This window comes from Echiichthys vipera, assembly GCF_963691815.1.
Source record: "Echiichthys vipera genome assembly, chromosome: 11".
Taxonomy (NCBI): Eukaryota; Metazoa; Chordata; class Actinopteri; order Perciformes; family Trachinidae; genus Echiichthys; species Echiichthys vipera.
The window spans coordinates 12,093,056-12,114,911 of NC_139836.1; the positions used below are offsets into that span (position 1 = coordinate 12,093,056).

The following is a 21,856-nucleotide window of genomic DNA, read 5'->3' on the forward strand; positions in this document are numbered from 1 at the left end:
GCCAAACACAAGTCAGTGGGCTTGACACCGGCTGTGAGCGCTTATTATTACGCAGTGATGACCCTCAAATTTGTCTGCGAGGATTATTTGTACCCCGGTCAACAAGCTTTTGGATAAATGCATGCGAGGCAGCATCTTTTTGTTCACTCTTACATGATTGATCACAGTTTGACTTCTACTTTCCAAAGGGGAGAATTCATTAACTTGATATTTTTGTGACTGACCGTCATCACAAGATATGTTCGGCGTGTCAGCCGGTGACGATATTAACGGCAGGCAGTGAGTGGGTTTGTCTTGCAGTCAGCACTGAGGGCAAAATCACAATGTGCCGGCCTCTGCTGGACGAAGGCTAGCTTTAGCTGCTTTAATTCATGGGAAACGAAGGTATGTATGGAAATGAATGATCTCCTCTCGAAACTGGGTCATCTCAATTAAAGAAAGGTGTGTCTATAGCCGGACCATCTGCTTATTTAGGTGAAGGCCTTTAAACGTGTGTTGGTTTATATCTGCAACACAGTTTTGACAGCTGCACAGTGCGATGATGCGGTGCAACAACAGATCACGATAGGATTGTTTATAAGAGAACTAAAACTCAGAAAAACATGTTTTGTTCATTAAAATAGAATGTAGAAGCCATTAGGTATAGCGGCTCTGAGACTAATGGGGTATTTGTGTAAATATTCTGGTTAAATGAATCGCGCTTTCTTGCTGCTTCTCACGGTCAAGTTACCTAGAACAACAACCAAACAACTGCCGAGCAGAACTTTCAAAATAAGACTTTTATTGCACCGCTTTCTGAAGCAATTCATTCCTCAACTTGGAATGAAAAGTGTACATTACAAACAATTATGTAGTTAATATCAATCCTATAAACATGTCACAACAAATTTACGAAGAGGAACTCCCAAATAGGGTGTATAAAAGAGAGCGATACACTTAAGTATTACATTATTATGTTTTGTGATACTGTATTGATTCTTTAAAACAGTGCGTCGACTTCGAATCAAGCCTCTGAGATCCTGCAGGACTGTCGTCAAGTTCTGCAGCAAACTGTTTTTAAAGGGGATGGTTTGGCTATTTTGATGTGGGGTTGTATGAAGTACTACAACAGTCAGTGTGTTACCCACAGTAGATGTCAGTTAGCACACTGCCAGTTTAGAGAAGCAGCAGGAGCTCCTTTATTGAAGCTATGCAATGTACTGCTGTGGATGGGGGCAGCACGCTTAATGTATTTTAGCTGCCTTTAAAAAAATGGGCTCGCCAAAAAAATCCATTTCAGTTAAAGTGTACGCCATATTTAGAGTTCCAGTGACCCTCTGCAAAAGTTCTTCTTCTGTAAACTCTGGCTCTTAAAGGGTTCCTCCTCTTGTCTTCACAGTGGAATATCATTGTCGCTATTATAATCACAATTTTTTTCTTATCTTGTAGTTGTTTATTTCATAAACCACGTAATCCTGACTCTAAACATGTGGCCCCCTGTTTTTCATAACATTCTAAATACAACTTTCTTGCATATTAAAATCTGTAATATAGCTATTTTTATTTCTATTTCTATAAATGTGAGAAAACGGTAACTGCCTCTCAACTAAATGCGGTTGTGAGGATTGTAAGCTCTCAATAAATGCAGTAATTATCTAACTGTAACAGGGCTTCCCGAACCCCGAGGGGGTCCTCGGAGTTACTGCAGGGGGTCCGCCAAATTGTTTGATGATCTTTCCAATGTCTTAAAATATACATTAACATGAATGCAATGTGTTATTAGCGAAAATATATTTGTGAGGAAATAAATAAATACATTTGCACAACCTTGATGATATTTTACTGGCTTATAAGCAAGGCAGCCACTAAAGTAGCCATGCACAGATACTATCGAGCTGAAGGATTCAATGTGCCTTTCAAATGCATGTTTAACATTAACACATGATAGGTATAAATATTTGAATATGTTAAAGTTGATCATTATAATGTCTTAGTATTGAATACACCATAAAAAGCTGTGTGTATATGCTTTAGGTCACCATAGCTGTTAGGCCCGATTTAATAGGCAGCTCAATGTAAATTAGTAGAAGGGGGTCCCTGCTTCGTCTCTCTTTCAGATAAAGGGTCTTTGGCCTAAAAACGAAGAAGACCCCTGCTCTAAACAAAATGTTTTCTAGTGATATTGTGCTTTTATTTTGAAAACACAATCCCTCGCCGGAAACGAGATGCTTCAACCTGCCTGGGCACTTGACGCAGGTTCTGTCAGGGACTTAGCGTAGCTAGCTAGCTGAGTGTGTTGCTCAGTAGAGTCCGTTTTGTTTTGGTTATGCTACAGTGTGTCAAGCTCGTCTTGAGGTTCGGGTTAAAGTCAGGTTCAGGACATAAAGCAGCTGACCAAAAGCGGAAGAGCCTTCGCCAGCCCACTGTGTTTTGCTAACCCTTCGGTACTTTGTATCTTTCTGCAGAAGCACACATTTAAAAGTGGCAAAGCAAGCGCGGTGAATCATGCATCTGCTATGACTGACTCGGGAGAGCTTTTGGTACCGCCCGGGGCACTGTCAGCCACCTGGAGGATCGAGGAGGTCACCGAAAGAAGAACTTTGTCATCCCCAACTCCCTCAACACTCTGACTGGTCTTGTACCTGGAGGTGTGGACGTCATGGCCAATCCACTGCAGACTGATCTGTCGTACGCGTGGGAAAAGTACATGGATTGTAGACTGCAAGGAGCGGATCTGCAGGTAGGCGATGCTGGCAGAGTCTCTGTAGGCGGGAGAGATGTGTGCTATGATGGGATACAGGCTCAGGGGCCCTTCTCTGGGTGGTGCTGATGCTTACTTTTTTAGTTTACAGGAGCACAAGGCAGTAGGCCTGGGGAGAGAAGCCATAAGATCCCTGAAATGTCATTGGCAGAGTCATCAGTGTAGTTTGGTATATTGTGTTTATTCTGATGGATACAAAGTATTTAGTTTCTATCGTGTTTAAGTTGCAAAACTGGCCGTGTACAATATTGACTTTGAATTCGAAAATAGAAAAGTATACATAATACAACGTGAAAATACAGAATAATGGTCACAGTGGAATAATGAGGGTTTCGTCTGTTTAAAATGTTAATTTGACACACCATAATCCAAATATTACTCATGGACTCCATGGTGCTGGTGTCCTTATGAGATTGGCTCAACAATAGCAAACACCGTAAAGAGCTTGTTTTAATCCACTCCTTCTGCCTAAATGACTCTCCTGTTTTTTGCCTCAGCTGTTCCACACTGAATAAATTGTGCAGCTGTGGGAAATGATGCAGTAAACAAAAAAGACATTTGAATGTTAATTCTTCTCTACATGAATTCTTTAACAGAAATACAATAAGGGATATGTGGAGTTTAGGTACAGTAAATAACATTTGTGTTAACTGTATGTAAGTGTTTGTACTCTTAACTTAAACGTTACTTAAACTAATTCAAATACCCCCAAAAACTCCAAATGAAACATCTGCACAGAGGCACACAGGAGACTACAGATGCATGTTTTTATAAGATTTCCTCCTTAAAATCAGAGAGATTGTTTGTCTTCAGGTACAACTTTTTTTGTACAGAGTTATATATCATTTTCTGAGGTTGGTAACTGCAGGGTTGAAAGTCACTCGGTATGTGTCATTGTGCTATTGTGATAGGAGCAAGCAGTACAAATAACTGAAAGAAAAGGATTCCCCTCCTTGCTTGGATGGTACATGCCTTGAATCCTCCTGCAAGTCCCTGGGCGCCACTTCTCAGAGCCAGAAATGTAACTGGTACACAGGACGCGCAGGACTAGCAGTGAGTCACTGCAAAGAGGTGGAGGCAGGTGTAAACCGCAGATTGCTTATTATGAGTGTTGCGCAAGTGCGCTTTTGTTCCTGTGTGTTGGTGTATTAGTGAGTGGCAGTGGTTCTGAACTCTCCGTCAGGCCACTGCAGCTCTTTTCACCACCCCCTCCTGCTGTCAGAGTACTAACAGCAGCTAGATCACGAGACTTGGATTAGGATCGGACTGCAGGCTGCCTGATCTGTCCTACACACACACACACACACACACACACACAAACACACACACACACACACACGCACACACACACACACACACACACACACACACACACACACACACACACACACACACATATACTCACGCGCAGATGAGCTGATTTAGCCATAATATTAGTCCATTATTTTTGATTTATCATGCGTGAGTTGTCCTTAAAAGACAGACCTGCTATCATTCTTAAAGCTAATGAGTGCTGAGGAAGCCTGTAGGGTTTTTTCTCATTCTTGGAAATAATGGCTTCCTTCCTCCTATAGTCATCATGTCTGTGATGGCCTATATGCTTTGTTAATTGTGTTGGTGTGCATTAGTATATCAGAAAACGGTACTGGCTGGTTCTCAGTTGTCATAGCTAACGCTTGGACCGCGGCAAGCAGGCTCTGCCTTTCCATTCATGGTAACTTTTTACGTCACTTTTTGTTGTGACGACTGCCTTGGGGTGACTGTGTTTTGCTCCTCAACTTGTCACCTTCTCAGTTGTGAGTGTGAGTGTGAGTGTGAGTGTGAGTGTGAGTGTGAGTGTGAGTGTGAGTGTGAGTGTGAGTGTGAGATGCATAAAGAATAGAGATGCTTACGTGAGCACAGCTGTCCTCTCTAGTTAGCTGATACAGTAGCTTTCCCCCCTGATTGAATCTGATGGGGACGCACAGTGACAGGCGATAGCACTGGCGTGGATACTGTTGCAGTGCTTTCACGTTATATTTTTCTACAGCTCATTCTGCCAATCCAATCAGTGCACAAGTGTGTAGCGTATATTCCTACCATTTGTGGCGTCACTGCAGTCAGTATACAGGTAAACATGATTAAGTGATCATAGAAGCTGTCCACGGACTGAAAGGCCCTCGTTTTAACGCCCACCAGGCAGCGAGACTCTGCCCTGCAATTTTGGTGATCTCACCAAAATACTTTTTTGTTCTCCTGCAGCTGTATCAATAAGATTAAAGATGCCACAAACATGTGTGGGAGTGCTGGTGCTGCAGCCTCAGTGTTTTTCTCTACCCCCCTCACGTTTTATTCTTTGCTTTCTTGTCTCTAATCTTGTTGATTTTTTATCTGTATCTCTATCAGGATTAATCTCTTGCTCGTATTTCTGTCACTTATTCACAGTGCAATGACCTGGGATGCCTTGGTTGCTTATTGGGAGAGGCTTACACATGACCTCATTCTTGACCGTAGTCTTCCTATTTCTGTTTCCTGTTTTGACAGTCCTTCTCGAATCAATTGATACTTTTTTCAGTGCAATTTCCACTTTCTTGAGTAGTTTTTTCTTCAGTCATAAAGTACTCAAACGGATTTAACCCCCCCCCCCCCAAAAAAAACCCCCCGTCAAACAGGGAAAACAGGGACAAACAGGAGACTAGAGATTTTCCTCCTTAAAACCAGAGAGATTGTTTGTCTGTATGTCAGATACAACTTATTTTGCTCAGTGCAATGTAATTGTCTGAGGTGGTAACTGCAGGGTACACAGTCGTTCAGCACGTGCCATTCTGCTATTGTGATACGAGAGAGCATGAAAATTATAGATGAAAGTAAAAGTAAAAAAGAAGAAGAAGTAAGAAGATTGATTTGCACTGTCATTTTAGCAGTATGGTTACCTAGCCAGGAGCAAACTAAGAGACCAGACTGTAATGCTTGTGGATTGTTCAGTTTCATTATGAGTTAACAGGATGTTTCAAAACACCTAAAAGTGTGATGTGTTTGGAACACTTCGCTTTTCTGCTCTTCTGGTTCCAAGACGCTCCAGCTAATTGATCTTTGCAGAATTGGATTCAATCTTCTGTCACTTTGCATTCAGTCAGTTGCAGGGTTTTCTTTTTTTTTTTTTGCTGATGTTAACTCTGGTTGAATTGAGCTTTTTTTTTTGCATAGAAATGGCTGACCTGCATTTGAAAAGAAATGTTCCTGCAGGGGCATTAGACTCATCTTGTAAGTACAGTTACTGTGACATTCATGTTTATAATCCCGGTGAGCTGTAAGATAACTGTTTATTGTCTGTACATTGTTGCTTAATCTCTTACAACCGATACTTGTGTGTAGCGCTGATCAAAAATAGTGGTTTTCTGAATTAGGACAGCCCCGGTCACATATTCCACTCACATCACTTGTCATTACCTTTTCTAAGCTTAGTTCTGTGCTTTACGTTCCTTCTGTGGTAAAGCCCTCAATCCTTGTCTAAAGAAGATTAAACTTGTCGAGCAAAGCATAACGTGAAAGGTAGTGAATACTAAAGACTGTGCTGTGTATATTATCTCTATGAATGTATTATCAGAGACATTATGTTGTCTAGTTTATTCGTCATTATGCTCAGATGTGATATGTGTAAGTGCTCTAGCTATCTTAAGCAATTAATGATAATGTGTATGGATCATATTTCACATCTGAGAAACTAAGAGCATGGATAATGGAAAATCATGTGGGTAAATAATTGCTATGTTACAGCTGCAGTAGGTAAAAAGGAAAAAAAAAACTTTTCTTCGTTTGAAACAGACTGAAAGGTCTTTCTGCAGCTCGCTCTCTCTCTCTCTCTCTCTCTCTCTCTCTCTCTCTCTCTCTCTGTCTCTCTCTGTCTCTCTCTGTCTCTCTCTGTCTCTCTAGTCTTGCCACAACACTTGAATTACAATTGGACGAAAGATTATTCTGGATTATTTTGCCCAACATTGTCAAAAATAAACTGCCTACCACAGGTTTGATTGGGCTCTTGTCATTTTCTAGTCAAATGGATAAATTGGATGACGTTGACTAGCTCATATCTTACATTTATTATCTGCATAAAGTCAGTTTAAGCCTGCGCTCATTTGGTATTGCAGGATTATTCTGAAGCCATTTCTTGGACAACTTCTGTCAAATCAGGTGCCGACATTGTCCGAGGTTTCCCTTTCTCAAGTGTAGCACACAACAGGAGATGGACACATTCTGACTTCCTGGAAATACTCTGTGGTTAAGACTAGAGGTGGTGCAGGGTAGAATGTGCAGGAGGCAGGATAAGACATGGTTAACACTGCAGTCTCGTAGCCAGTTTGAAATTTGGTCAGAAACAATTAATTAAATGTTTTTAAATTGAATTTCAGCGCCTGCCCTTACTGATGATAATGAAATGATACTTCACCCTGTTTTTTGAAGGTTGCAGCGCATGTGTTAAAGGGGCTTCTTATGTGGATAGTATCATAATGTAGCCTAAAGGAAGTCATTTTCTTTTCTTAGCAAAACAAAAATGGACGTACAGTACAGTTACATTGCCAGTCTTGCCAGTCACTATTTTAGTGACTTATGGGACTTTTTCCAGATAACTAATTTCTAAAGTAACCTAAAGCTGCCTCAGCCCACATGTTTTCAGTGTTTGTAATGCCTAACCCCAAGGGATGTGGGAGTTTCACACCAAAAGTTCTTCTTTCATAACTACTATGTCAAAATCACCTGTACCACGACACATTCAAGTTCTGAGAAAACATACACTAGAAATGATAGGCCCACTAACTTTAAACATATGGGGCAACGTACTGTTGTGATAAAGCTGTTTCATTGCCTCCACAGCCATTTGTTCTTAATATTCCTACAATTTTTAAATTATTTGACATTGCTCTTTGAGTGACATTCAAGTGCAGTGTGCAGTAAGGCTCTGATCATGATTTCTTGTGATCATCACATATAAAATGTTGTTGATCATTTTCATTTTATGTGGTGTGACTTTCATGATTTCTAGTATATTGTTTACCGATATCTCTTGAGCGAAATCGCATTGTTATGCTGGCTAGTTGACCACAGGACTTATTTCACATCTGCATTTATTGTTCTGTAATTACGTCCAACCTAACTCCTACTGGCTCTGGTCTCTGGGGCTGTTCCAAACGACTAAATGGATGAATAATTCATGTCTTGTCTCTGTGTTGAGTCCAACCACTGCTGTGTCTTTCCACCCAGCATGTTATCAGCTCAGATGTCTTCCTCAAAAACAGACTCTCAGTCCACCAGAGGACAGGATGCCTAGAGCCGTCTGCGTGGATTATAATTTTAACCAACACCAGCTAGAACTCCATCTCCCTCTAATGAAAACAATGATACAAAGAGTAACACGTTTTCATTTCCTGCACAGTGCTCGACTAAAGGTCACTGTCTGTCACAGTGTGGTTCTGATGAAAAAAAAATAAAACAACACACTTGCTTTTTCATGGTGGCCTGTGGACATTTTGTTGTGTGTCTTAATGGGTAAAAAAAAAGTTATTTGTTGTGTTATGCGAAGCAGCTCTGCTCTCTGACTCCAGTTTGGGAGGAAATGCGGAACGTTAGGGGCTCCTCATGATGCTCATCACCTAAATGTCAAATTAGATCAGTAGGGATCTCAGACCGGAAAAAAACATTACATAACCAACGCCCCACATCCTCTCTCACGAGGACAGGATCACATCGCTTTCACTGCCTCTGCCAAGTTGTAGTCTACCCAATTATACAAAGAAATCTTAAGAGGAAAGTCTGTACCAGTGTGGGTGACTCAGCCATCAGACTCCCATGACTAGGCCTCCCATGATTGCTATGTTGGATAAAGGAAAGGGAAAAGGCACAGGTCACAGCCACCGTGTCGGAGCAATTACGGAAACTTTGGTCGCACTTTTCAGTATTTGAATCTCTTATGGTAAGCCACCCTCTGATAAAATAAAAAAATAAAACCTACAGACTTCAATATACAAACAAAGCAAGTGTAAGCAAATGTGTTTCCTTCTGAGGTGTCCTTAAGCAAGTAGCTGTAGCTGAATGACCTCTGACCTTCCTGGACTATGCAAGAAAAAGAGCAAGAGTGTTGTTTTCCTCATTTCTGATGAAATTATGCTGTTTGTGTCTCTCTTATCATCTCACTTGTGTACTTTTGCAGTGAGTTAATTTCCAGACGGCCTTTACAGTAGGTCTGCATATGTCTACATGACAAATGAGCAAATAAAGAAGAGGGAAATAAAGACCTTTCCTCACTGCAGAGGAAAGGTCGATGCTTTCGTTTTGTTTGTGTTCTCGGAGCCTTGTGCATGGCTGATGTCCCCCTCCAAGCTGTATTAATCAGTATTGGCAGTCTTTCCATTATCAAATCACCCTGGCTGTTTTGTGCAGAGTGCATTGTAATATTGGATTAGACCCTCAGAGGGAAAAAAACAACCCTGTTGCTTGGAAATTAGTGTTATCGTGAACCACTCAGTTTCCCTTCCCTATGCGAGGAATACGGCCACCACAGGTACACTGATAAACACAAGGACAAACCAACTCATTTTAGGTGCTCATTTTTGGGAGATTAACTTTAATAGACTGAGTGCACAGCTCTAGCATATAGCTCCAGGGTTTATTTATTAAGCTAATAATAGTTTTTGGAACCTTGAAGCTTTGATTTCCTGCTGTCACTCCCCTTGTTTATCTTTGCTCTCATTTGTTGCTGCTGTTGTTTCTTTCACCTTTTATGTTCTTGTCAGCTTTCATGTTTTTCCTCTGTCCTCTCCTGTCTCTCTCATGATCCATGCATTTCTTTCTCTTCCTCTTTCCGTCTTCCCTGTGTGCTGTTGTCCAGCCCCCTGGTGTGCAGTGACCCCCACTCACCCACCTACCTACCTACCCACCCATCCCCTCCCTGCTGCTTGGGTGGGCTGTTACCTCAGCTGTTGAAGCATCACCCTCTCTGCCCCTCCTTGACCCCGGTGAGTGTAGTCAACTCTGCACCGTCATCACCTGCAACTTAAAGTTTTAGGATGCTTGACGTGAGTGTCTTCATCTTTTGTGAATGCACCATATAATATTGTGTATTTGCAGTTACAAATAATCCCCTTTTATGCCATTAATGTGACAAAAAACATGCTTTGACAGTTGTGACACAGGAAGGAAGTAGACACAGCACGTAACTGTACAACAGAGCTGGGTTTGGTCAGAAGAATAGCCTCGGCCCCTGTCCTCACTGTGCCGGTTAGAAGCAAAAGCGGAGGTGTGACAAAACAGCAGACACCTGAATAACTGATTTCAAAGTTTCCGTCCTGTGTTTTAGTCATGGAGAGTGAGTGAATCAGTCTCACAGATGCAGTCATGTAAAGAAGAAAATAATCCATTTGCTGTTTACTACTACTAGGTTGACTTTTTTGAGAAATCCAAGGGTGCAAACTAATGCTGGTGCAAGTAAGATGCAACAGAAATAATAATACATTATTATCTGTTTGATGGCTAGTACTGGACCTCTATGGATTTTTCTTATAAATAAACAAAAGTTATGTAGAACTTCAGTGTGTATCCTTGAGTTCTATCTTAAAATGATCTATTAATCTTTCCTCATGAAACATTTTGTAAAGCTAGTGTGTTTTTGATATCCCTTTGATGTCCCCTTCTTCATGGCTTTTGCTATCCTTTTTCGGGCGCTACCGCCAGAAACTGTTGATCAGTAGATCAGCGTGAAACGATCGGCGAGTGTGTACCGTGTTACCCGCATGCTCATGTTCGTGCACGTGCGTTCTTCTGTGCAGACATAATCCAAACTAAAACTTGAAAAACTATCGCTTCATAGCACCACCAATCATCAAAAACTTCACAGATTAGCTTTAATTACAGATTGTTTTAAAGTGTGCAGAGCACAAGCTGAACACCACCAGTCGTAGAGCACAAGTAGGAAAACAATTTAAGGTTTTTTAAGGGTGTCATTAATAATTGTGTACGCATTTATTTATATATTTTTCCAAACCAACTTTCTAATGGTGAGTTTATCTCTCATTTTGGCCGAAGCTCAATGGAGAGGTAAAACAAAGAGAATTTTGATTGGTTCATTTCCCGAAGTTTAAATTATAGCCGTACAATTTAAGTTTGTCCAATTAAAAACGTGTCTAATGAAAAAGGAAAATTTCTGCTTTCATTTCAAAGACTCATATGTTGCCTCACATCAAAGGGACTAACCGTTGGAGTTAAAAAATAACGTTTGATATTGATGTCTGACTTAAAAATCGAAAAGTGTGCGTTGAATTTGCATACTATTGACTAAGATTACAAGCTTGCCAGATTAATTGTGAACCCATAGAGGTTTTTGTATGCTGCCCTTTATAAGTATAGCCCTCTGATCTTAGATAATTTTATGTACAGACTGTTTTTTTCTGATCCTGTCAGTATTCTGTCAATGCCAACGTAGGTCAGACTGTGTAACATGAATGGTACTGTGTGGTGTCTGTTCTTTGGACTTGTGACCCAGACACTCAGCACAGCCACATCAGTCAGGGATCAGTGTTGTCTCAATGAATCCAGTCAGTGGTTTCAGATTAGCAGAGGAGTAAAACTAGCTCCTGGGTGGCGTAAGGGAAGGCAGGGCGCTGGTTTAGAGAATCGCACGTCTGCCTGGAAGATATTAACACACTACCCTGGAGAAGATTAATGCGGTTAAACGTGGTCAGGTCACTTTTATAGAAAGTCCTCATTGCCTTGCCAGCTGTGGTGGTAAAAGATTCTTTGAGTGCTTTATCATTCTGCCACTCTGAACTATGCACTACGTCAAGGCTGATCGCTTCTTTATAGTCTTTTTTTTTTTGCTCCATCTTTTATTGCTGATTGCGATTAGAAATTTGAATATGCCGTCCTGTCTACCAAATATTTTTCATAGTAATGACTCATATGCCTTTAATTTGACTAGAAACAGTGGGAGTTTGTTCAGAAATAAAATGCAATATCTAAAATATGACTTGTGGCTCTGGGCACTGACTTCTTTTGTGTCATTTTTATGAAAATGTGAGTATAAGTACAAACGGGTGCTATTTGGTTCCATTGTGTTTTGGATTAGGGGAAATCAAATGTACCCAGCACTGCATCTGACCTGATAAATCAATATTGGAGCAGTAGTTCCACATAACGACATTAGAGGCTGTTGCATCACAATCTAAATGACTTTACCATCCTCTGTAATGATTACAGACCTTACAAATTATTGAGAGTAATGTTGTAATGGGTTATCAGCTGAAAGGTTACTGTTTTTGTGTAGTGTGATTTTTCATTTCAGTTCTTGTCATATGAATGTAATAATCCGTGTTGGCCTTATCTGTCTCTCATCAGGTCAGCCTTCAGGGTCTGGAGAATTTCCTCTGTCTCTTCCACTATGTGCAGCATCACCCCAACAACAGTAAAGATGCACTGAAATTCTGGTAGGTCTCATTATTATTTAAACATCTTTAACTGTACTATTATGAAGGTTTTGTCTTACTAAAGTCGAGTAACATATTGGGCTCTAGCAGCATCACAAACTGTAGCCTTACAAGTACATGGTGATGAATCAACACCTCAATGACAGAACATGACCTGTAGCGTCGGCTTTGCGTTTTTGCACTGAACCAAATAAACGCTGCCAAAACGCAGCCTCGGTTGTGATTTTTAGATAGCACGCCGGGCGTGACATGTAACACATCAATGTCACCTTCCAGTGTGTGTGTGTGTGTGAGCCAATACGCACTGACTCGTAACCGGAACTTTTATACAGACTGCGAGGCTGAATGAAGGCCTAACATCCCCCCCCCCTTGACCAGGCTTTCTGAAACTGATTTATTCTCAGCATTTTTATGTCTCACTACTATACTGCAGTAGAGGTTGCAGGCATTATGTAATCATGCATTAGCATTTCTGAGTATCTTGCTGCAAACATTTCCATATTGATGTGGAAAATTGTAGCCATTAGGCACCTCAAGTGGCTCTTGTTTGCGTTATGTTGGCTGTAAATAAGTTACTCAACACATACACGCTACCTTGACTTAAGTGAGTGAATTAGCATACGTGAGATATGTGTTCCCTCAGCTGAAAGGTCATTAGTATTAATATGGTTTTGGTTAAAATGCCTGAAACAATGTCCTTGTTTAAAAACAAGCGTATGGCAGTTTAATGTTTGGCTTTGGTTGTGTGATCAACCATCCAATGTTCCATGTTTTTAATTTTTGGAGCTTTTATCTGTAATTATTGAGCACTTAGCTAACAAATGCTGTAAAAAATGGAACAGTGGGTTAGTCATTGTACTGCCATAAACCCCCTTTGGCTTCCTGCATTTTTGAAGATGCTGGCAGTTTCACCACGTTAAAGCACAGTATTTTATACTTAGGTTCATGGTTTATAGTGACTTCTACTACTGTCAGGAATACATGCTATGAGGTTTAGTCATGAATGACTCATTTCCAAAAAGTGCTGCATTTGCATGATTTGTTGTAGGGAAACTGAGTTTTACAGATCTGTCGATAAATCAACTAATCGCTTTAGTCAACAAAATCGAGCACGGTCAACTAAAAATTCAATAGAGCGAAAAATGTGCAAAATGTTGGTTTTGCCCTTTTAATAAAAGTTGTGCTATAAGAGTTAGTAAGAAGGGTATGCAGCTAATAGGGGTCACTTCTCAATACATTGATAGCTTGCTCTGAACTTAGCGCTCTGAACTTAGCGCTCTGAACTTAGCGCTCTGAACTTAGCGCTCTGAACGCAGCGCTCTGTACGCAGCGCTCTGAACGCAGCGCTCTGAACGCAGCGCTCTGAACGCAGCGCTCTGAACGCAGCGCTCTGAACGCAGCACTCTGAACTTAGCGCTCTGTACGCAGCGCTCTGTACGCAGCGCTCTGTACGCAGCGCTCTGTACGCAGCGCTCTGTACGCAGCGCTCTGTACGCAGCGCTCTGTACGCAGCGCTCTTTGCAGCGCTCTTTGCAGCGAAGAATCGTTTGTATTTTGCTGCCTGTTAATCAATTACAGCAATTGTTACAGCTATGCAGGATATGAAAAATTAATATAATATGGTAAATGCAAACCGGCTCAGCAGCACTAATATGAATCTTTCAAACCTGTGTTAATTAAAGGGCTTATTTGGCGTCAGTCAGAGCTCACGATCAAAAAGTCTTCAGTTTATATCCTCCATTATCACAATGTATTCAACTGTAATTGTCACGTCCATCACAGTTCTTCAGATTAAAATTGATCAGACAATACAAACTGAAGGAGTAAACGACCCCCAGTAAATAAAATCACTCAGGTAAACATCTTGTGCAGGCACACTCTTTCATTTCTTATTGTTTGCAGTAGAACCAGATACTGTATATTGATGCAGTTCATCAGGTAGATAAACCACGCTTGCCTCTGTGAAATCATTATAGCTCTTGACACTCTATTAACAGTGCAGTGTAAACACAGGGAGCCTGATTCAAGACACCAGGATGATCCATTGATTTTTGTGTCCTTTAATCTCTGCAAATCTTTTGCTATGACAAGATGAAGTCTCTATTTCCTTATTTTTACCCACACCGAAAGGAACAGAGCTGAATAAAGCCTGAATAAAACATGTAAACAACTCATTTGGAGTGAAGAACATAATAATAATTGGTCCAGAGGGGAAATGTAACTGCAGGGGAGAGGTGTCTTTTGCAGCAGAATGATATGATGGAAACCATTATCTCTGTTTGTTTACTAAAGCTCTAATCACTGTCTTGGGGGAATGATAAAATGACTGAGAGAGGGATGGTGGTATGTGGGTGGGGAAAAAGATAGTTCAATAATGCTTTTAATATTTGACAAACAAATAACTGTGTTTCAGAAATCTGTGGGACATTTTTTTTTTAAAGGAACAGATCAATAGACAAAATATCAGCTGTTTGTTTTGAGGTCTGTATCTAATGTAATAATATATTTACACAACACATTTCTCCTAGCCTTATAATTGAGGCTTGACGCATTCAGTAATGTAATAACTTCCTGAAAATGTAATGACGGCTGAAAATGTAATGAAATTTGCATTTAACCTGAAAATGTAATAAAACCCAATTAAAAAACACCTTGACCAATAATGTAATTAAATGTCCTGATATTGTTATCTTATTTTGTAATGATGATATTTTTACCGGTAGTTTAACAAGACTGATGTTCATTTTGGAAATGTTAAGTGTGCAATTATACAAAATATATAATACAGTTAGTGTCATGTTAACCTACTAAACACTAACATTTGTCACTGATTCCATGTTTGGAAATGTAAGCCTTACATAGGCTTAATGTAGAGCAGGTGGCAAGTGTTTCATTGTTATCACCCAAAGATGCATTCAACTAAAATCCCTATCAATGGGAGATGATCCCACCCATAGATGACTGACATTGTTATTATTATTACAATATCAGTCAGGACTTTTAATTACATTATTGGGTTTTATATTTCCAATCAGGTTAAGTTCAAAGGTTGTTTTTTTTAAACATTTCCTGGAAATTCAATTATTACATAATTATAAGGTGCTATAAGGTTATGTATGGCATAATACGATACAAATGAAAGTGGTCACATTAAGAAGTCAAGCCCTTCATAGCATGTCTAAGCCTCTTAGATGTGTGTCTAGCCACTCCGAGAGTGACCTGTGACCTAAATAAGCTCCATTCAGTGGACAGACGTTTCACCGAGACGAGAGCTGAATTATGATGGTGAGCTTGAGTTGTTGGTTTGTGTTTTTGCTACATATTTTTATTGAAAAGCTGAATCAAGATACATGAGAATGGGTGTTCTGTACGGTTTAGATTTCAAGCAAAGAGAGTAAACGACAACAACAAAAACAAAAAACAGCTTGAGTTTTAACACAATGTAATGTAACAGCATTCAGTAGATCGTTATGGTACTCATTTATTAATATCAATATTTAAAAGAATATCTAAAAACCATAATAACCCAGTTTCAGTTTAAACTTAGCTGGGATCATTCATGTTGGACATTTTTCATATCTTTCTCAGCTCTTGCGGAGTTTACATCGGTTGTTCTCAAAGTGAATTGTCCACAGAGGGAAAGTTATAAAGCTCGACTTACCGTATATTCTTTACTGAAGTGGCGTGATATGTGCGGTATAGGTGCCTCTGGTGTATTCATTGGTATGTAAAGGGGATTTTCTCTATGTGCACCTCCACAGGTCGTTCACTCCAAGCTGTGATTGGTTTGTTTTGGCCACGTTCTTTTTCTTCCTCTAGAAACTTCAGACCATCATCGTCTTCTGATGTGATCTTCTCCGGTTCAGTTATCCTTCACAAAATGAGCTTCTTATGTGGTAACCCCTATGTAGGACTAAAATACTTTATTTTGCATCTGCGGCATGGAACCTGTAAAGTGTAAAGTGAGAATTCAGGTTTAACTGTAGTGGAAATTTCTGAGAAAATTATCTTTTCAAAGGGTGGAAACATAACACGACGTATTTAGCCAACTATTTTGTAAAAACCTTGTGGTCTCAATAAAAGTACAAATAGAGCTGCATTAAAAAAAAATAGAGTTAACGTCGGATGTAATAAAAACGTGGTTTGTACATCATTTTGTACACTTTTATGAAATTAGTTCTAACAGATTCGATATTTTTTTGGGAAACTTTCAATCTTAAAAAGGAGACAAGAATATAATTAGATATAACAGAACAACATTTTACAACACACTGTGGTTTTCATCTACGTCATATCATGTACTTAAGGCTTTATCAAGCCTAACTTTGTCTTTGGGGCTTTTGTTAGTTGTTCCAAATAGGCATGTTAATAAAAGGAAAAATCCCAAAACGGATATTTTAGTGCCGAATACAAACGGTGTCACTGTGAATGACGGTTGATTACAGAGGTCTTCTACAGGACACTGGAGGCTCGTTCAGTATTCCCAAGGCCAGTCCCCTTGCCATGTGACATCACATGCTTTCATGTGATACGCTGATCTGCTGCGAATCTGGAAAGCTTCCATTTGAAATTCCAATTTAATGGAATTTGCGCTGCAGAACAGAAAATTCAGTCAGCAGTCGTGTGAGGAGGTATGCAGATACAGCCAGCAGAGCTACAGTCATGCTTGGAGCAAACACAAGATGACTGGAAGGAGAGCGTTCGGCCCAGTAACATTTGGTAAGATGCGAACAACTATACATGTATATTACAGGGGCTAGTGTCTGTCTTTTTCTCTAACTAAATACCCGTAGTAGATTAAATTAACCTAGCCCTCCTCTTTTATATTATACCATTGTGGTGTAAAGTGGTTTTGATCACAGCATTGAATTCAGGTTGACCTGTGTAACTGGGGCGGTCCTGTGAAGGGTGCGTGTATCTTCAGTGAATGGGGAGAGATGTGAGGTGTGTGTTTTGTGTTTAGACCTACAGTGTATTGTCAGTTACATTTAGAAGAACACATGGTTGTGGCCGACATGAGCATAGTAGCTTGAAGGACCTCCTATGAATGACCAATAGTTTGTTTTGCTTATTGAGATGGACGTTTTTGGGATAACTTGATAGTCTAGATGTCAACATGCTTAGACTTTTATGAAGGAGTTGCCTTTTCTTTATCTCACTGTACTTGCATCTTAGATGGTAGGCTGGCAGTTGGTTTATATTGACCCCAACAGAATCACTGATGTGATGTGATTAATCTCACATTAGTACCATTACAGATACAATCCCACACCAACTTGCACATAATCATCACTAAACTGTTCCTTTTGTCAACTTTTTTTCTTTTGCTGTTCAAATTTGACAATCATCATCTCAACATACTGTTGCATAATGTATTGTTCTTAAACCAAGTGAGCATTGAATAAACTGAACTGACAAAACCAGTGATGAGCTGTATCTGTATCTGCTGCTTCCAAATTAATATGCATTCAAGTATCATAGACGAAGTGTGGTCATTATGTTTTATTTAAGTCTCTGAGGTGAACTCTTAAACTTTCAGGTTTTCCCTAAAATGACTTCCATAACCTCAGCTTTCCACCTTACATAAATTTGTTTACTTCCACTGCCAAAGAATATCTCCATGAAGAATCAGGAGAAACAGAGTATGCAACTATATATTTTGAAGGAGGTGGTTTGGCCGTTGAAGTCTGTGAAGATGATTTCACAACTTTTCATCATTATTTAAATTATTAAGTCAAGCAGCTACGCAGAAATGACAACGTATTAGACAACCTTTAATGGCACATAGTAAATTTGAGTGTGAATGCAGACTTGCTTGTTCCACGACCTGATGACGTTTTATCTCTCCTGTTGTAGCTCAGACATGAGTGGGGCCAGTAACACACTGGCGAGAGAGTTCCTGACTGATGTACATCAACTGTGCAGTGCAGTGGCCCAGAGAGCGGAGGCACGGGAGGAGGATGAGGAGGAGAGTCACATGGTGGCACTGGGAGAGTACCTGGTCAGGGGACGGGGCTTCCTGTTGCTCAGCACCTTAGACTCCATCATTGACCAGGTGAGGATGTTCAAGGCCACAAATGAATCATCACGAAAAGAACCTCCATATTGATCAGTCAAGATCAGCAGTCTTCCCTCGGTGGCCCCATCATACAGTATGGGCATTTAAATTGCAGTTCAGCAATGGGGGCTGCGGCTATTGTCACACGTTTATGTAAGTGCTACTACTGTAGTTCAGTTCAGTAATAGTCATACTAGGGTTGCACCGATTGTGAAATTCTGGGCCGATGCTGATCTTTAAAATAGCAATTTGCCCGATAGCTGATACTGTTTTGTTGTTTTTGTGGGCTTTTTATTTTTGATTCCTTCTTTTGTGACAGGGAAACCAAGAAATCTTCATTATACAACATAACCAAATAGTTTTAAAGTCATCATCCCTTCATTACACTATATTTGAATGAGTACAAATGCAATCATACAAATTTCTGAAAAAGAATTGATTCAAAAGCCCCCACAATTAACGTTACCTACTCAATGATTATCATTTTTCAGTACTTGCATGACCCAACAAAACATTTTGTAAAACATAAATTACATTTAAATATAAAGAACACTACAAGCGCAATCAAATAATATGAATAAAATTTTACATCCGGGGAGTGTAACTCTGCTTTAATCGAGTTAAAGCCTTTGTCAGTCCACTGTTCCATGAGGCTCAGCGAACTCACAGTACTAGCATATATGAACTAACGTAAGGTCATGAGTGTGCGTGGCCATAACGTTGTAGATTTTGGGGGACAGAGTGTAGGCCTCAAAACGCCACGTCCTCAACAACAGAGAAAGGCTGGTCATGTAGTGCGATAAACTGCATCACCTTATTAGTAATCCCTTTAGCTGTGGCGCTGTCAATATGACATTTTCTCTTTCTCGTGGTTATCAAGGACTGAGTCTTGTCGATGGCTTATCTTGCCGATCTTTCTTCCACACGCTGTACTCTCACACGGCCTACATTTTCTTGCTGTCCAAGTCCAACCGCAAAAATAAACACTGGCCACTGGCACCAGCGATTACCGTCTTATGATGGCAGTCAACGAGGCAAATATCAGCCAATACGATACTTTGTCTATTCTGATAAATGGGCGCATCCCTAAGTCACACTAAGCTTTAGGCCACTGCATTTAGTTTCCGATTCGGCTTCATATTTTTAAATTAGTCTGCAGCTGTTTTCATTTCCACACATAAGCCTTTGTAACCTCCGCTGTGACTAATCTCATCTCATCAAAAGGAAATTACAGACAGAGTTTGCAATAGAGATACAGTATGATGCACACACATGATAAAAAGATACAACGAATATGCAACCATAACATCAGACAGACATCAGCCGGTAGGATTAAAGGAGCATTTAATGACCACAATGCAATAAAATGCCTCAGTGAAAAATATAGCACATAAGTTAGTCAATGTTGTCTCTGTATATGTTAAGTGGCTGGTGTTACTGCATCTTGCTAGGGGTCCATATCTAATAGGAAATCAGCTCTCAGTGCCCGTGTGTTGTTCTGACTGAAAGTTGGTCTCTTCGTTTTGCAACTGTTGCATTCTAGATGTTGATGCTGATATGCAAATCCATTTAGAACAGTTAACAGCATGTTGTTTAATCATACACTGCACAAAACATGTCAGTATTACTCTTGTTTCCAATGGATTTTACAGACAGGATTTGAACTTGGTTTGGCACAATACTGAAAGAAATACTGGACCATGAAGAGCAAAGGTATCCAGTGTGTTTGTATCTATGACATTGAGTTGTGAGCGTGTTATTTCGGTGCTCATGTTTAATGGGAATGGCCTCACAGAAGCAGGTAGTGTTTTCTTTGTCCTTTGCCTACACATCAATGTACTAGTCTGAAGACTTCACCAGCAGAGCCCAGGCTACACTGAATCAGTGTGTTTATGTATTGATCTGTGAGTGTTTTTTAGGTCAAGGAACAATCCAGAGTGAATAATGAGGCTTTCACATGAGAAGTCGACCGCTGCACACAAAAGGTCAGCAACCAGGACAAAGTTGAAAATGATATGACCTCTGAGCGTTGGCATCAGACATGATACCAGCACTGCTGAGCTGTCAACCTGCATTAAATATAATGTTTTAATGAGGTTTTCAGTGCTTTGATGCTGACCACTTAAATTCAGTGAATAAACTGGCTCACAAATGCCAGTGCTACATTGTGTCGCGGCCATTGAGGGGGACTGATAACGGTATTTTACGGCTTTTGACATAATGTGGGTAGCAAGAGGTAGGTCGCAGGGTCCTTGGGCAAGACACTGAACCTAAATTGTAAAGCGCTTTGGATAAAACGCATAATGCAAATAATGATCTGTTTCTAGAAAGGGTCTCTAGGCTCCGGAGTGTGATCACTAAGTTCAGTTATTATATATCAAGCGAAGAAGAAAACATCTGCAACTAACGACTATTTTCATTATTTAATCTGCTGTTTATTTTCGAGATTAATTGATTCATCGTTTGTTTATAAAATTTCAGAAAATTGTGAAAAATGTCCATTTCAGTTGTTCAAAATCCAAGGTGATGTCTTTAAATGTTGTTTTGTGAGTCCAAAACTTCTAGATATTCAGTTTAATTTGATAGAAAACAGACAAAAGCAGGAAATCTCCATATTTGAGAGGCTGAAAACTGCATGAAAAATTAGTAGCTCGTAATGGATTATCAAAATAGTTTCCGATTTATTTTTCCGTTAATCAATTAGTTGATAAAGCCTCTATGGATCTACTCTGACTTATAGTAAAAAATGCATTATTGAATGAAATAATTATAATGTGATGAATGTGACCTCTTATTGTGTGTGAGGCCTCTTATTGTTCACATCTTTCAAATAATTTCACACACATTAGCTATATTTTCTCTTGTGATGGGAGCCTTCACTGCAGACATTTAATGCATTCATATGCTAGTGTGTTATCACAAGCTCCAGCTGTGTGTGTCAGCTGTGTGCGTCAGCTGTGTGCGTCAGCTGTGGCCTGGATGGCCTTTAGTAATAATCATGACCAGACACTTTATAAACATTTATTTATTTGCTGTTAAACACTCACACCGTGTACCACCTGGTCTCCCTATTTAGTTCTGATACTGTTTGGATCACTCCAGTCCATCCCAGGAAAAGTGTCCTTATGTAAGACTCTTATTCAATATGACACTAGCAGAACTATTACACACATAAACAATATTCTTATCCTGATGAAAAAACGTAACATAAAATTGATTATTTTGTAACTGTCAGCAATATTTATTTATATATTTTTTCAACCGACCAAGTGTTAAATGTCATGCAATGGTCATCTCTGGATAAATCATCAACTGAATAATTCAAATGGAAAATGCTTAGCAACGCCTACTACCAGATAACGCTGTATAATTTACAGTCAGAGGGACAGCAAATAATCAGCCAGGCTAATACATTTACCGATATTTACTTTTGGAAGGAATATTGGTGTCCGTACTGAAATGCAAAACGAGGTTTGATGTGATTTGTGTTACCGTCAAAAGTGAGCACTGACAAGTTTATTTTTACACTGTAAAAAATCCTGCTCAGTATGCAGAAAAACAAAGCTAATTGACCTGAATCAATTGTTTGTGTTTTTATGTTTTTAAGAC

At 39.8% G+C, this 21,856-nt stretch overlaps 1 protein-coding gene across 6 annotated transcripts in view; it reads left to right on the plus strand.

Annotated features, from left to right (window-relative positions):
- The first annotated feature begins 292 nt into the window (after nucleotides 1-292).
- The window catches only part of lyst (lysosomal trafficking regulator), a 60,788-nt gene continuing 39,224 nt past the window's right edge, over nucleotides 293-21,856 (plus strand). For all 6 annotated transcript variants that reach the window (XM_083923557.1, XM_083923560.1, XM_083923561.1 and 3 more), the window contains exons 1-4: nucleotides 293-384; nucleotides 2,445-2,719; nucleotides 12,101-12,189; nucleotides 18,046-18,244. In XM_083923557.1, coding sequence (XP_083779683.1) covers nucleotides 2,639-2,719; nucleotides 12,101-12,189; nucleotides 18,046-18,244 — 369 coding nt within the window. In that variant the 5' untranslated portion in view covers nucleotides 293-384; nucleotides 2,445-2,638. The remainder of the gene's footprint in view (nucleotides 385-2,444; nucleotides 2,720-12,100; nucleotides 12,190-18,045; nucleotides 18,245-21,856) is intronic.